Source organism: Curcuma longa, unplaced genomic scaffold (assembly GCF_044706935.1).
Source record: "Curcuma longa cultivar G26 ecotype Majalengka, Jawa Barat unplaced genomic scaffold, ITB_CL_G26_1.1 contig_20811, whole genome shotgun sequence".
In the NCBI taxonomy this organism is placed as follows: domain Eukaryota; kingdom Viridiplantae; phylum Streptophyta; class Magnoliopsida; order Zingiberales; family Zingiberaceae; genus Curcuma; species Curcuma longa.
The window spans coordinates 3,870-18,972 of record NW_027431492.1 but is presented as its reverse complement, the minus strand read 5'-3'; the positions used below and the strand labels follow the sequence as shown (position 1 = coordinate 18,972).

At 36.5% G+C, this 15,103-nt stretch overlaps 2 protein-coding genes across 2 annotated transcripts; both read left to right on the top strand.

The window, feature by feature from the left end:
* Positions 1-115: 115 nt before the first annotated feature.
* Positions 116-3,722, top strand: LOC141817527 (deSI-like protein At4g17486; the record flags this gene model as incomplete). Its single annotated transcript, XM_074705167.1, has 3 exons — positions 116-403; positions 485-565; positions 3,403-3,722. Coding segments are annotated over 3 exons (509 nt in total), but the record flags the coding sequence as incomplete, so codon positions are not given.
* A 7,329-nt stretch (positions 3,723-11,051) lies between these two features.
* Positions 11,052-12,310, top strand: LOC141817525 (putative xyloglucan endotransglucosylase/hydrolase protein 32). The gene is made up of 4 exons (XM_074705166.1): positions 11,052-11,278; positions 11,365-11,465; positions 11,540-11,757; positions 11,847-12,310. Exons 1-4 carry the CDS (start codon positions 11,080-11,082, stop codon positions 12,214-12,216), a joined length of 888 nt encoding a protein of 295 aa, XP_074561267.1. The 5' UTR covers positions 11,052-11,079; the 3' UTR covers positions 12,217-12,310.
* The last annotated feature ends 2,793 nt before the right edge of the window (positions 12,311-15,103 follow it).

Below are 15,103 nucleotides of genomic sequence, written 5' to 3'. Positions count from 1 at the left end.
TCCACAAGTAAACCTCTATATTTCATACTGCATGATGTTTTTTCCCCAGATTTTTCTGTCCATTGTTTCATCTACTATGCTATTATGAACGACTAAGTTCACTTTTTTTTTGTAGTTCATGGTATGGAGTATGGATTTGGAGCACATGATTACCCAGCGAGTGGAGTGTTTGAGGTGGAACCGAAAAACTGTCCTGGTTTTATCTTCAGACGTTCTGTGTGTCTGGGCACTACTGACATGTCCCACTCAGAATTCTGCTCATTCCTTGAAGGTCTTGCTGGAAACTATCATGGTGACACCTACCATTTGATCGTCAAAAACTGCAATCATTTCACAGATGAAGTTTGTAGAAGTTTGACAGGAAAACCTATTCCCGGATGGGTGAATAGACTTGCCAGACTAGGTTAGCGTCTTTCTTGAAAAATAACCTTTGGTTTTATGAAAATATGTGGATATTAATTTGCACGTGATTAGGAATTTTCAGGATCATTTTTTAACTGCATTCTCCCTGAGAACATTCGGGTCCCAGCAGTTGGACAATTACCAGTTCATCCAGCCTATTCTGGTGATTTGAAAATCTTCTTACTTTTGTTTACACTTATATATCTTTTATATATATTTATGCACAAACTTTAAGGCCTTGATTGGTAGTTACTTGGGGATCAAGTTAAAGGAAAAGGAAGGGAAGGGACGAAGGGGGAGGGAGGAGAGAAGGGAAAATTTTGGTGAGGTCACAACAATGGAACTTTTGATACTCTTATTGCAATACCTTTAACCAGTTGTGCCTAGCTTGTTTATGCTACCTCTAGGTAATTGTTCGTGGGGCAGATTTGGAGGAGATGGAGCATCACTTTGCTTGGACACCTGGATTACCCTATTGTTGCCACTGCTCAAGCACTCTGTTGCATTTGTAGCTCAGTCTGAGCACTATCAGCTACAACAAGCAGACCAACCACGAACTTGATCAGCTTCATTGAGGTAGAAGGTGGAGGAGATGGATCAAACAAACAGCAGACTGATCAGTCCTCACTCTTCTCATAGTTTGCTATCCTTAGAAGTACATAGTGGAGGGAGTCATCCATACCTTGCTTTCTCTCCTCTACCATCAAATTTCTTTTCCTTTCTCTCAAAGAAACAGATCCTTACAAGAAAAGAAACTGAAGTTTCCTGTAGATAAGATGGAAGAACATTTTAGCTCTTGATGATTGGATATTATTGCTTCAGCTAAAGAGGAAAGAATTTACCTAGATAGATCCTTATCAAAAGAATAAACAGCTGAATAAAAATATGCTATGTAGGAGTTGGTTTTCAGTCATTCTAGAATTTGTCGATGTAGCTGTTGTGCATTATCCAGGCTAAGTGCCCATCTGGAAGTGTATCCCTTGAAACAAATTGGGTCTGAATTTTTAATTGTGTTCGTTTAGAAACTGAAAATCACAGCTCTGAGCACTAAATCTTAAGGCCATTTGCCATTCCATTGCTTCCCATTCAATCAAATAGGTAAAAATTTTTTATTACTCCCCTAACTTTGAACTTTTCATTCTACCACCCGTTTACATAGTATATCCTTCTATATTCTTTTTGCTCTTTGCTTTCTCAGTTTTGGATAGATCACTATCATTTGTTTATTTATAAATCAATGTCGCCAATCCTTAGCATTAAACTCAGCCCGGTGATTAAGCTCTCGCCATGCGGGGTCCGGGGAAAGGATCCATTGTACTCAGCCTTACCTTGCCTTTGGCAAGAGGCTGTTTCCAGGATTTAACCCGTGACCTCTAGGTCACATGCAGCAACCTTACCGTGGCAGCAATCCTTAGCATTACTTCTAGAATATTTCTTTCTAGATATCTTTTTTTGGACCGCTGTAGGCAAAACTTAACAAGGGATTTGGGTTTTAGGCTTGAGATTTTGTGGCTTTTACATGATTCAAAGTTGGATGTAATTTTATTTTAAACATGCAACTGATTTTCCACCTTCATGTTTGATTCTTTTTTTTTTTTTTTGTGAGCATGGTTTCTCCATGATCCATTAATATTTTTGTCCACAAAATTCATCAAGCACTTTGGGACACTTTCAAAGTATTTTATATCATAGTAGCACTTTGAACATGCTTGTTTTGAGGACTTGTCATGTTGTGTTGCCCATCATCTTATGAATCATAAAAGAAGTTATGCATGGAGTAGAACTTGGAATTTATAGTTGTTTTCTACATTTAGACTGTTATACCCATGGTATAAAATACCGTGTCGGTCGGTATAGGAGGAATTTTCCATTCCGCCCGTTACTAGCACAACCTCATTAGGTCTCGGAGGAAGTTGCAACCTTGCGACGTCGTGGAGGACACTGTGAGGTCATGACTTCCTCCAAAATTTTTTAAATTAAAGTTAAAATTTTTAATTTTTAATTTTTATGACATTTAATTCAAATTCTTTTCTCTCTCTTGATTTTTTTCCCCTCCTTGATCCATTAATTTTTTTTCTCCTTCATTGTTATTTATTTTTTTTCATTCGTCCACGAGGGTAAATAGAAAGAAAAAAAATAGCTTTAACGTTGTTAATTTTTTCGCTTTCATAGTTTCATTGTCCATAAGATAAACAAAGAAAAAAAATCCCTCATAAAGGATGGTTAATTTTTTTTTTGTCCATCTGTTTATGAGGTAAATAGAGAAAAAAAAATCTCTTTAAGATGGAGGAATAGATTGATAGAAAAATAATATTATATAATTTCTAACCTTATAATATATTACTATAATTATTATATATATGTAAAATTGGTCTAATTTTAAATTGATCAAAATAAATTTAAATTAAATACAATTTAAACCTACCTGATCCTATCATATTTTCATGACATACTTTAGTTAATCCTAAATTGACTTTTACTCAATAAGCATCAAATATTTCACTAGATAATATCAAAATTTGAATTCAACATTTAATATCTCAAATATAACTCAATAGTAAACATCTATAATAATCAAATATTCATAAAAATATTTTTTAATTAATATATTTATATTTAAAAAAAGTATTGAAACCGTATAGACACGGTAAGATACAGTATCGAAACCTTGTCGTTCTGGTCATAAATCAAAACTTCGGCATGTCTCAAAATTTTAAATCTTGATTATACCATCCAATATCCATTATTTCGACTAACATGTTTTACTCTATAGGAAGTTCTACATTAGACTGTTGTACACGAATGCATGTTCTGCATATACTGTTACCATCAATTTATGAATGATGTTCCTTTTAATTTTCTAATTGTTTAGGAAGCATGGAATTTCTTCATGAGCTATGATGTTTGTTGTAAATATAGGACACTAGAGACGATTTCTAGTTAATTTGATTTCTACCATCTGATCTGATCTGATCGAGTTATCACAATTCTTAAAAACAGAAGATGGATCGGATTCATATTCATCAAATGCAGAGGAAACTGATGAAGAAGAATCAATCCATCAACTTCTAAAGAGATCAAACATTGATTTTGTTGATTCGAATGACCAGCATTTGAGGCTTGCCAGAGATCTCATGTGATTTATTGCCTGCTTCCTAATTGTTACCAAAAAGTTGGCGTTTGCAACACTGTTTCCATTTATCTTCTTTTGTAACTTAACCTTGTGAGCTTTTTGCATGGGGTGTTATAGTGCCAGGTGTATTCTTCTCGAATGTATCTAACATTGTGCCTATTAGTTTGATGATCCTTTCTCAAGTAAACAGGCTGGCCTTGTTCTTTACTATAGAACTTGCACAACGATCTGCTTTCTATATATTCTTTTTTTTTCTTTTTTAAATTTAGATGTCTAAAAAGTGTCTGAACTTTAAATCTGTGTTGTCTCTGACTTATATGCTCGTTTAGGATGGTTACAAATACCTTTGCTCCCTGTTAACAAGTTGTCAATAATTTTAATTTTTATGTTATATTAGTTTATTCTTGGGATAAGATTCTATCTAGTGGGATAAGATTTAGTTGTTATTGTATCATTAGTTCATTCTTAGACTCGCTCGCTAGGTCTATGATTGTTTGCATGGAGCATGGGCAATACTTTCAGGAAACAATAGAAGTGGCAAAAAATTGAGTTCATTTAACTTTTTAAATTGGCTTAGACAGAAATACAATGGGCTGCTTGCCTTCATTGTCTTCCCTTTCAGGGACCCCATCAATATTGGTTACCCTTAGCCTTTCATCACTTGTGTAAGTGTAAGTCTATCAATTAGAGAAATACAATAGCTGTTAGCTGTTTACTTCTTAATGGTATTCATCTCGATTGAAATGTTCTTTGAATTAACTTCATTTGTTTTTGACTCTTCATCTTAGTCAATGTAGAAGATGCTTTGAGTCCCTATCTAATTATCACTTTTTATATCTTATGATACTGCAGCCTCCATTCTCGATGAATTGTCTATTTAGGTGTAAAGTTGTAATCGAGTATACTTCAACACTTTCTTAAAATAATTCTTCCTTTTGCTAGTGCAAATCATGCATTTGATTTGGACGTTTCTATTGCTTGCCAGTGCCCTGTTCCATAACAATAACAATATGAGACACTAGCATACAAGCAGAAAAAAAATCACTGAGTTGAAGTAATCTCTGATGTGTCATAATTTAATCTTTTTTAACATTGTTCTTTTCAATATGACATGACTATAGCATGATGATGATGGGTAATTCAATATTTCATCTCACTTCTTAATTATAAAGTCATGTCCTTTTTATCAGACAATATTATCATAATTAATAATAATTTCATTAGGACCACAAGTCATGACCGTTGTCATGATAACAACGTAGGAAGGGTTAGTTTTGGCAACATCAATAGGAAGAGGAAGAGGAGGAGGGAGGATAGAATTATAACAATTTAAAAAATGAAATCTTTTCTAAACCTCTTTTTCATACAAATCCACAAATTGATCTGAAGGTTAGGATTATTTTAAAGTGGACAGTCTAGTCAATTTTAAAGTTACTTTTCATAGATTCCAACTTTCCATTTTAGAAGATCTGCATTAATAAATTATCTATGAGAAATTAAATCTGATATCTTTGTGTTATGTTAGGTTTAAACAAACCATCAATGACATTATATTAAAACTTCTCTGTTAAGTAAAATGATGTATGTTTTCTTAATCTAAGCTTTAAAATGGGGAAGAACATACACTTGAACTGACCAATTTCTAGTCAAAGGCTCAAGCTAGTGTTTGACGATTTGCCTTCCAAATAATGAGTTCTAATTAAACACAGCCCAACTGAGCATGGTATATGATGTGGTGGATTCTAATTAGCCTTATTTACATGGCAAGATGGTCAAGGGGTGAGCTAATGCGTCAAGTCAGAAAAGTCAATAATCAATCTTAAGTAGATCAGCGTTTTCAGCTTGACCTCGACTGTCTCAATCATAGCCATTTTACTACTCGGTCTCTCGATCATCTCAGCCACTCGGCCATCCTGACCTAAATCATCTCATCTACATGATCTCGGCCATTCCAACCTAGACCGTCTCGTCTACACAGTCTCGGCCATCTCGACCTGAGTCGTCTCGGTTACTTGGTCTCTCAGTCACTCCATCTCTCTTGACCACTCGGCCATCCCGACCTGGACTATTTCGGCCTTTTGGTCATCTCGGCCATCCCGACCTGGACCGTCTCATCTACACGGTCTTAGCCATTCCGACCTGAGCCGTCTCGGCTACTAGGTTTCTCGATCACTCCATCTCTCTTGGCCACTCAACCATCCCAACCTGGACCGTCTCGATCTCTCAGTCATCTCAGTTACTCAGCCATCCCGACCTGGACCGTCTCGGTCTCTTGATCATCTCAGCCACTCGGGCATCCCAACCTGAATCGTCTCGTCTACACAGTCTTAGCTAGCCTGACCTGAGCTGTCTCGGCTACTTGGTCTCTTGGTCACTCCATCTCTCTTGGCCATTTGGTCATCCCGACCTCGATTGTCTCTGTCTCTCGGCCTCTCGGTTGCTCAACTAATTCACCTCTTGATCACTCGACCACTCAACCGCTCAACAACTTGGCAACCCCGCTCTCAGATGAATTAGCTCCTCCATCGCTCATCCTCTACGAATTCCTCAGTTAAGCGGCCCCTCGGCCTGCTCGGTCTCTCCACGCCTCATCTCGGCCACTGCCCCGCCTTACACAGAAACTGCCAAGATCCCACAAGCATGTGAGGTCTACCAAGGGGTCAAGGCGATTACGAGATTGTCAAGCCTGGTTCCCTGGATTCTCTCGTGCCTGCGCATACGATCAAAAAGTAAGAATAATCTGCAATGCCAAGCCATAGGGCGGTTACAAGGTTGACAAACTTGGTCCCTCAGGCGCCTCCTGTGGGGACCCCATGTCAGCAACCCCTAGAATTAGTCTTCTATGTCCCGATAGAGGTCTTCTCTCAAGTTGACGTTGAGATTCCTTTCTCGTAAGTATATAAACTCTCTCATAGGATGAAAAATCTCTCTGGACAACTTCAGCAACTTCGTATACTTTCTCTTTTACTTCTTCTTCTACCAGTACTAACTTGAGCATCGGAGTGGTCTATCGGGAATACCCGGCACCCATCTAATCCTCCTGTTCAGTCTCTCTTCAAGTTCATTCATCGGCAGAGCAGCTGTGCGACGTGAGTCAGATTTTAGTTGACTAGTGGCTTGCAAGAAAAACTATAAAAGTGAAAATAATTATTTTCATCACCATAAAATAAGTAGGATATGAACTAGAAGAAATATAGAATGATAATAAAACTTACCAATAGAAATTAAACTAAGCAAGCGCATTGAGTATAACCATTTTAGCTTATCCTCAAATAAATGAGGCTTTGTCACAAAGACATTATGTGTGTGTATCATTTATTTATTTACAACAATCGTCTATTTAAAATGCAAAGTTGTTTCCATGTGATCATGTAATATTTACTTCCTGTGATCTTGACACACACCTTGTGATCACATTGAATAACTTTGGCATTTTAGTAGATGATTCATTCTAATTTGGCTTTACATTTTGGACTCAATAGTTTAGTTTAATTTTCTATATCTTAATGTCTTTACTTATCTTCTAATTTACATGAAGGTGAATTAGTTTATCATCTAATTATAACTAGATTTGATTATATTACACTTACAATTTTCTAAACTAAATAGGATTTATCATCTAATTGTGAGCCATTTCTGACAATTGTTTCCTAACAAGTCTACCTACATGCTTGTCTATGCATCACCATACTTATAGAGGTGAGTTCGCCAATCACAACTTGCACGAGCAAGGTGCACTGAGCGGCAAGCTTCACTCATCACATTTAAACTTCAATAATGTAATATCTCTTTCTAGCTAGATTGAAAGAGGCTTGAGTAGAGGTTGATTCACTTTACCTTTGCGGTTTTGATATGATGTAAGCTTTTTGTTGTATTTTTATCTCGATAATTAAGATCATAACTAAAGGTTGAAGTTGGGAAATATTTTATAGATTGAGTTACAATAATGCTATGAGTGAACCTTATGGTCGAATATCAATTAGAGGTTCTTTATTTTAGGTGGATGTTTCTTGTTGTTTTCCTAAACTTATCTTGTGCATGATTAAAATTGGTGAAAAAACATGATATGAGATTAACTATAAAGTTGTTTTGAAAAATTAAGTCGATTTATTTTTGAGATTTGTCTCTACTCTAGTTGTTTGATACTTGCTTTTATATTATTGCATACCTTTTATGATAGTTATTTATCTATTTTAGCTTGAGCTTTGGTTCCATGACCTTTATTGTTGGATAAATTGCAAGTCTTTCACTCTATTATGTGAGATGCATTCCTCACTTAGTGGATTGTATATTGTTCATTCTTTCTATACGAGATGTATTCATTTTACTCGGTGAATTGTAGGTTATTCATCTTTTTACAAACTTATCATTTGAGCTAAAAGGTTCAAGGGATCAAGGTCCATTATTGTCCTACTACAATAAAAGTGGCTTCTCGCCGATCTTGCCATCTTTTCCTTGTAAATTTTATTTCTTAATTTAAAAAAGTCTAGTGGGTTTAATAGCATAATTTGCATACATCATCACCTTCATTGATCGTCGTCAAGGCAAGCCAAATGGGGCCTTCACTATCCAAATATATATTCAATTGAAAAACAATTGCGAGAGTAGTTGAGGCTACTCCTTCACTTGCCCTAGACGGCCCTTGTTTGTCTGTTGGCATGTCAAACCATGAACAAGACAACCAAAAGAATCCAACATTAGTGTTCAGATCTAGATAACACTTCAGTATATATCATATGCTTAAACCTTTGGCCAATGCATGATGGATCTTAATTAAGATGAAGCTGTGGATGTCAAACTTATAGATCACAACATACACACGATTAGTTGTATGAAAAACATAAGATTTTGTAGTTTACTTGGACGGCTAGCAACGCAACACATCGATCATGAGATGGACCATCTCCAAACTTGACAAGCAAACCATCCAATTCTATATATATATAAACTTAATCTTTTAGATTGCCATGATCTTCAAGGTACCCTTAATCGCAAGGGACTGATCTACATGATGCATGGGAACAAGTAGTTGCAGTCTACCGACATCCCTTGCATCCATCTTTTGTCTGCACCTTGCATGGTAGATAGCTCTTGAAACTGATGCCGACTTCAGTGTATTAATTAGTCAAATATGCTACAGATGCTCATACAATGTTTGTGTTTACGTCCAAAAGAAAAATCAAAAGGGCATCAATTAATTTTTTTTAAAGCATATTTTTTTATATTTATCATTGGAATAGTGTGCCTCTGTGTGTTATCTATCAAATCTACCCATGTAAACTCACTAAAATGTTGTACCATATATTACTCCAGCACTTTAAATAATCGTATTATATTTTATTGATGAAGAATCATTTGATGGTAGAATAGAATAATCAAATGGGACAAGAATTAAAGAGGAGAAAGGAACTTAATTGAATTTCCTAAATTTGCAAGGATAGGTCATAGGATATATATATAGCTTGTTTATATAATTTATGTTTGATTGGTGCTGTGCAAGAAGGACAGACACTAGATCAATATAGCTCTAGTGGCTATGTAGTCTACAAGGAATGTGCAAAAAGAAAAACTATAATGTCCAAGAATGAAAATATAACTTTGTAACTTTGATCAATATATAGAGTAAATAAAATTAAAAATTTGTATCTTGGATTAAAAGTTCCAATGGTGAATTTAAATGGATAAATATATTCTATGAAGCCATTAGAGTCAATTCATGTTTTCAAAACTACTAAACGAGTTCAAAAATACCCATTTAGAAATTATAGCCAAACTTATATGAAGTATTTTTACTCGAAGAGGTCTTTTGAGTCTGCCCAAGCCTTTGGAATTGTCAAATGACTCTGAAATACCTATGTAGAATTAGGTACAAAACTAGTATATACAATATCTAAATATACAAAGTACATACATAAGTTACGATTTTCATTGCACTTCATATCATTTATGTTATAAAGTTATAATTTTATTCCATTGCTATATGAGCATGTTTCATTTGTAAAGCATATTTCTTCCTTGCACAACAATTAAATTTCTAGATTTGTTGTTGTTCATAATTGAATGACTTATATGAAATCTATATTTTTCTCATCTTTGTGTGACAGAATTCTATTGGTTTACTATATACATTAGGATTTCAACATATCATATAATAAAGAATGCATAATAATACCTACAAAATTATAGAAGGTAGCTAATTATATAAACCCTACATATAGCTCTGATATAGAGCTCCTTACAATATTGCAAGCTACTTTAAACTTTAATTTGCTTTTGATAAACTCTATTGTCAATATTCTAACTACCAAAATAGAGTTCCAACGTCCACAATCTAATGTGCATTTCCCTAAAATATATGTAACTATGATAGTTTCAATGAGAGTGTAGGAAATCACATCGTGCAACACAAAAATGGCCATTTTTTTGACAAGATACAGTATTGTGTCTGTCAATTGTGCTTTCAGTTTTGTTTTCTTTGGCAAGTAGGCGAGAGTAGGCGAGAGTGCGCGCATCAGTGCAGTGAGTTTAGAGGGGTAGATAATTATTTGATAGAAAGAAGTGCTCTTTTGATGATAAAAAAAAGAAATACTTCTCTTATTACTTGAAAAAAAAAAACTCATTTGAGTTTTGCCAACTGTTTAATGGTATATATGCTTGTTCCTTTGTTTCTTAAGGTTCATGCATGGAAATTGTCTTCACTACTGACAAGATCACTAGTTGCTGTTCTAGGCCTTGCTGCAGGAAGGGGGTTGGCACATCATTTTCAGCATGAATTATTAGCTCTGTAGATTGAATTTCTGCCTGGACTCATCCTCTAAATCTCTTCCAAGATGCTTTGCCTTTTTGAATTTTGCTGCTACGCCTAGGTGTTTCTAAAATTATTGAAGTGTTCCCAAAATTCGTCCCAATCAGTTCAACTGGTTCATGGTAACAGGTACCTTCCTAATCTATTGCTCTCTTGACGTTTTCGTTAATTATCCTCCAATTCTTTATCACTAGATATCCTTGTCACAGAACTGTTCTCTACATGTAAGTAAATAATCTCGATAGAATAACATATTTACTATTTTTTGGAGCTTTTCTTCTTGATTTGATTAAAAAGCTGATGTGCTATTGCGAGTTCTATATCAGCACAAGGAATGGCGTGATCAGTTCAATTATCTCACTAACTAACAGTATTTAATAACACAGCTAGAACCACCTCTTTGACTCGTTCCCAACAATATTTAATCATCAAGGCTCATTCTTCAATCATTAATCTAACGTTTCTTCTTCTTCTCCTTGCAAGATTCACCCAGTTTGTCCACAGTCATATCATACAACACCTTAAAGCAACAATGGTAAAATCATCTCAAGTTAAGATATATTTATTTTTGCGATCTTTTACATTCTTTTTATCTGTGTTTGTCATCATCTCCCCAACGTCTCATCAACTAGCTCCTCCATTCAGTTAATTCCTTCCTATTTATACCCTTCGCTCTTCCGAGCATCCACTCGCACCAGACCAATGATCGATTGATTATCATCATTCCTCCTGCCAACTGATGGGTCTTCCTCTCCTCGCTTGCCTTCTCTTCCACCTCGCAGCGCTCGCCCACGCCCAGCCCTCTCCTGGATACCGACCGAGCTCTTTGATTCGGCCATTAAGGTTCAGCGAGGCTTACAGTAATCTTTGGGGTCCTCAGCACCAAACCCTCTCTCAAGATCAATATTCCATCACGATGTGGCTGGACAGAAGCTCAGGCATGCTTCTGCATTACGTTAATATTCCCCCCTTAAATTCTCATGCATCATTGCTTTAATTTTACTATTAATTTCAACTTCTGCAGGCAGTGGGTTTAAGTCGAATCGACCGTATCGCAATGGCTACTTTGGTGCCTCGATCAAGCTTCAAAGTGGATACACCGCCGGCGTCAACACCGCTTTTTACGTGAGTGCTACTGTCAATATATATAATTTAAGAAAAGGACCATTGATGATAGATCTATTTATATATATATACAGTTATCGAACGATCAAGCTCATCCGGGGTACCATGACGAGGTGGACATCGAGTTCCTCGGCACCACGCCGGGAAAGCCCTACACTGTTCAAACCAACGTCTACGTCCGCGGCAGCGGCGACGGTCGACTGGTCGGCCGGGAGGTGAGGTTCCACTTGTGGTTCGATCCCACCGCCGACTTCCATCATTACGCCATTATCTGGAACCCTGACGAGATCATGTACTCGTGCATTCATCTCTTCCTTAATTTGGATAATTAATAAACGTAGATCATATGGATATTAATTAAGTAAATTGGGGTGCGTGTAGATTCTTGGTGGACGACGTGCCGATACGGAGGTACGCCAAGTCTTCGTCGGCGGGGTGGACGTTCCCTGACCGCCCGATGTGGATGTACGGCTCGATCTGGGACGCTTCGCCGTGGGCGACGGAGAACGGCAAGTACAAGGTGGACTACCAGTACCAGCCTTTCGTGGCGAGGTACACCGGGTTCAAGATCGGGGGCTGCTCCGCCTTCGCGCCGGCCTGGTGCCGGCCGGTGGCGGCGTCGCCGGTCGGCGGCGGGCTTAGCGCGCAGCAGAACGCGGCGATGGAGTGGGCGAGGCGAAACTACCTGGTGTACGACTACTGCGAGGACAGCAGCAAGGATCACTCGCTGACGCCGGAGTGCCGCAGATAAGCATCGACGTTACGAATAGCGACACGTCGCCGTCACGCTGTTCGTCGACGTTGATATATGGGCGGTGGATTTAATTATATTTGTGCAATGAGTGCATGACCAATCAAATCAAAAGGTTAATAAACTTTACCAATTGTACTCTTGATTGATGTTGTGGCCTGGTAAAATCTTAATAACATATACAATAATAAGTCTTCCAGTCAGACACATGAGATTAACATAATTTTGAAGGATTAAATCTCCGGCTAATATATATTAATTAATATCATACATTATTATCATCAAGAATTAAACTCTGTCACCCCAACAATAATGCAGCTGTAAGATATTCAATGGGTTATTTAAGTATTTATAATTCAAATTCTAATTACGATGTACTGGATAAAAAAATACTAGGTGAGATGCCGCGTGCACTTTCAAATTTATTTGATGGGCTGTCTGTGATATCATATCCATCCACCTTTAGGATTATTCGAATCACAAGAGCTGAATATCTGAATTAAAAAAATTAAATCCCATCAAGTGATCTAATACATTGTGTATTAAGGAGTTTAAATTACTATAGGATGGGCTGATATAAGAAGAGGAAGTCAAAATCTATTTGGGCATGATGATGAATTGTTGACACTCCTCTTTTTCCTCTCTTCTCCCCAATAAGACAAGATTTAAAATGAAAATTAAAATACAATTTAAACTAAAGTTTACACTAATTGAACTCGGCATTGTTTAATATTGATTGCTTGGTTTTACCTCTTGTTGGTCTGCAAATGCACTAGAACTTCATTTCAAAATCTTCAAAAAGTGATTGCTTCAAAATATTTTAAAATCTTCTTTTATAGGATTGATATTTGGGCTAATTTTTGTCTATCAAGTCAACTGATCTTATCCATCAGTCGATTGATCAATTGTAGATTTAAATGTTACTCTTGCTAGTGCAGAGAGCATTAGATGATCGAACATGAATTTTGATAATGACAAAGGTTTCAAGTTAAGTCTATAAAATGATTTAACAATTTGAATTAAATGTGCAGGTAGCACAGAGAAGTCAGAAACACAAGTTTCCTAGCCCTCCGAGCAAGAAAAGAGATTGCTAAGATTGAGACCGAACCAAACACAGAGTCCGAAACTGAATCAGAATTGAGCCATAGATCTGTATTTGGTTCAGAAGGTATAAATAGCAATGTAAGCAATTCATTAATAGAAAAATTATATTATATCATATATCGTTTAACAAAAAAATTGACAAAGTCCAATGTCCAAGTTAACTCTCTCCAAAAGAAGATAACACTCCTCAAGGAGAAAGTTAATATTAGCTTGTCAATTGAAAATGTTCAAGTTGGAATTTTAATGCAAGTCCAACTTGAGGAAGAAAATTTCAAATTAAAACTTTAAGTTGACGATATGAAATGATCATTAGAAAAGTTCATTGCGACTCCAAGTATCTTGACATGATGCTTGTGTTGGGATGTATACTAGAATCCTAGCTATGTAAATAAATATTCTGAAATGAGAATCACATTTGGTCAATATTTTGCAGTATCCATTTAATCTATACTGTAGACTAACATGGTGTGCGGAGTCACACACAGAAGACCATGTTATCAGTCCCTTATAGATTATAAACAGTGTTTACAACCAAGATGGATTGGACAAACCATCGGAGTGGTTGTAGTGTAATTTGGTCTTAGTCTGTCTTGACTATAGAATTACACTAGTACACTTAGTGTGTATTGAGCAGGACCATCTGAGGATTGTTCGATTTATACTGACTATATAATCGAACTAAACCTCTGTTACTATAGATGTACATGCTCTTAATCCCGATATAATGTGCTTAACAAACACGTGTGCTTGGTGTGTTGTTGAATATGTACTTCTTTAATTCATCAAAGGGTGAGGTTTAGATCGATAGATCAATAGGCCCGATGAGTTGGGAAGTAATATTATGTACATGGTGTGTTGTTGATTATAGAAATCCTTAAGGAAACTGTGTCCTATAATCTAGGTAATCGATGATGTCCCCTTGAGGGGAGGTAATCGATCAGGTGATCGATTACTAATCGAAAATATCTTCTGAAATCATTCCAAAATTCTCCGAATTGAATCAAATCATACCATGAGATGGTGTCTTTGGTAAATCAAACCAAGAAACCCTAAGTCCAAACATGGGTTCTGAACTTGGACACAAAGTCACACATAGGTCTTATTTGTCTTTGGTAAATCAAACCAAGAAACCCTAAGTCCAAACATGGGTTCTAAGTCCAGCCTGATCAATCAAGTTGAATTGAATCAAGATTAATTGGATTCCCAAGGATTAAATATACTATTTGATCCAACTTAACATGGATCATGATCCAAGGGATCCAAAATCATTTTAGTTAGATAAGATTTATTTGATTCCTTTTTTTTATTATTTCCTTTGAACTTAGATTGAACCTAAGTTAATTAAGAACATAGGCTTGATTAATACTTGTCCAACCTAGTACCAGGGCGGGGCGAGATGATAGTATGTTAGAGAAATTCAGTTTAGGTAGTCAAGTGGGGTAAGAAATACCCTATTTGGTTTACCTAGATGAGTAGAACTAACCGAAGCTATCTCACCAAACTAGACTTGTTAGACCAGAGTTCCTTTCTTAGATTAACAAAGTGTATAATTTCTAGAACTAGCTTTTGTTGGGATCGTCCTGGTACAATGCGCGTGTTGGATTGCAAGGGTGCAAACATAGTCCCACATCTAAAGCACATGGAAAAGATCATGGATTTAAAAGGATGGAAAGTATCTCCATTGGCATGAGACCTTTTGGGGAGAGCCCAAGAACAAAGTCATGAGGGCCTATACCCAAAGTGGACAATATCATGCCATTGTGGAGATGCAGACATCCTTGGG

What these genes read in the sequence shown, in the direction of transcription:
- LOC141817525 (XM_074705166.1), top strand. Translation starts at nt 11,080, where the DNA reads ATGGGTCTTCCTCTCCTCGCTTGCCTTCTCTTCCACCTCGCAGCGCTC. An exon ending in GTGGCTGGACAGAAGCTCAG is followed by an intron (nt 11,279 to 11,364) that starts GCATGCTTCTGC and finishes CAACTTCTGCAG; the next exon opens with GCAGTGGGTTTAAGTCGAAT. An exon ending in TGGAACCCTGACGAGATCAT is followed by an intron (nt 11,758 to 11,846) that starts GTACTCGTGCAT and finishes GGGTGCGTGTAG; the next exon opens with ATTCTTGGTGGACGACGTGC.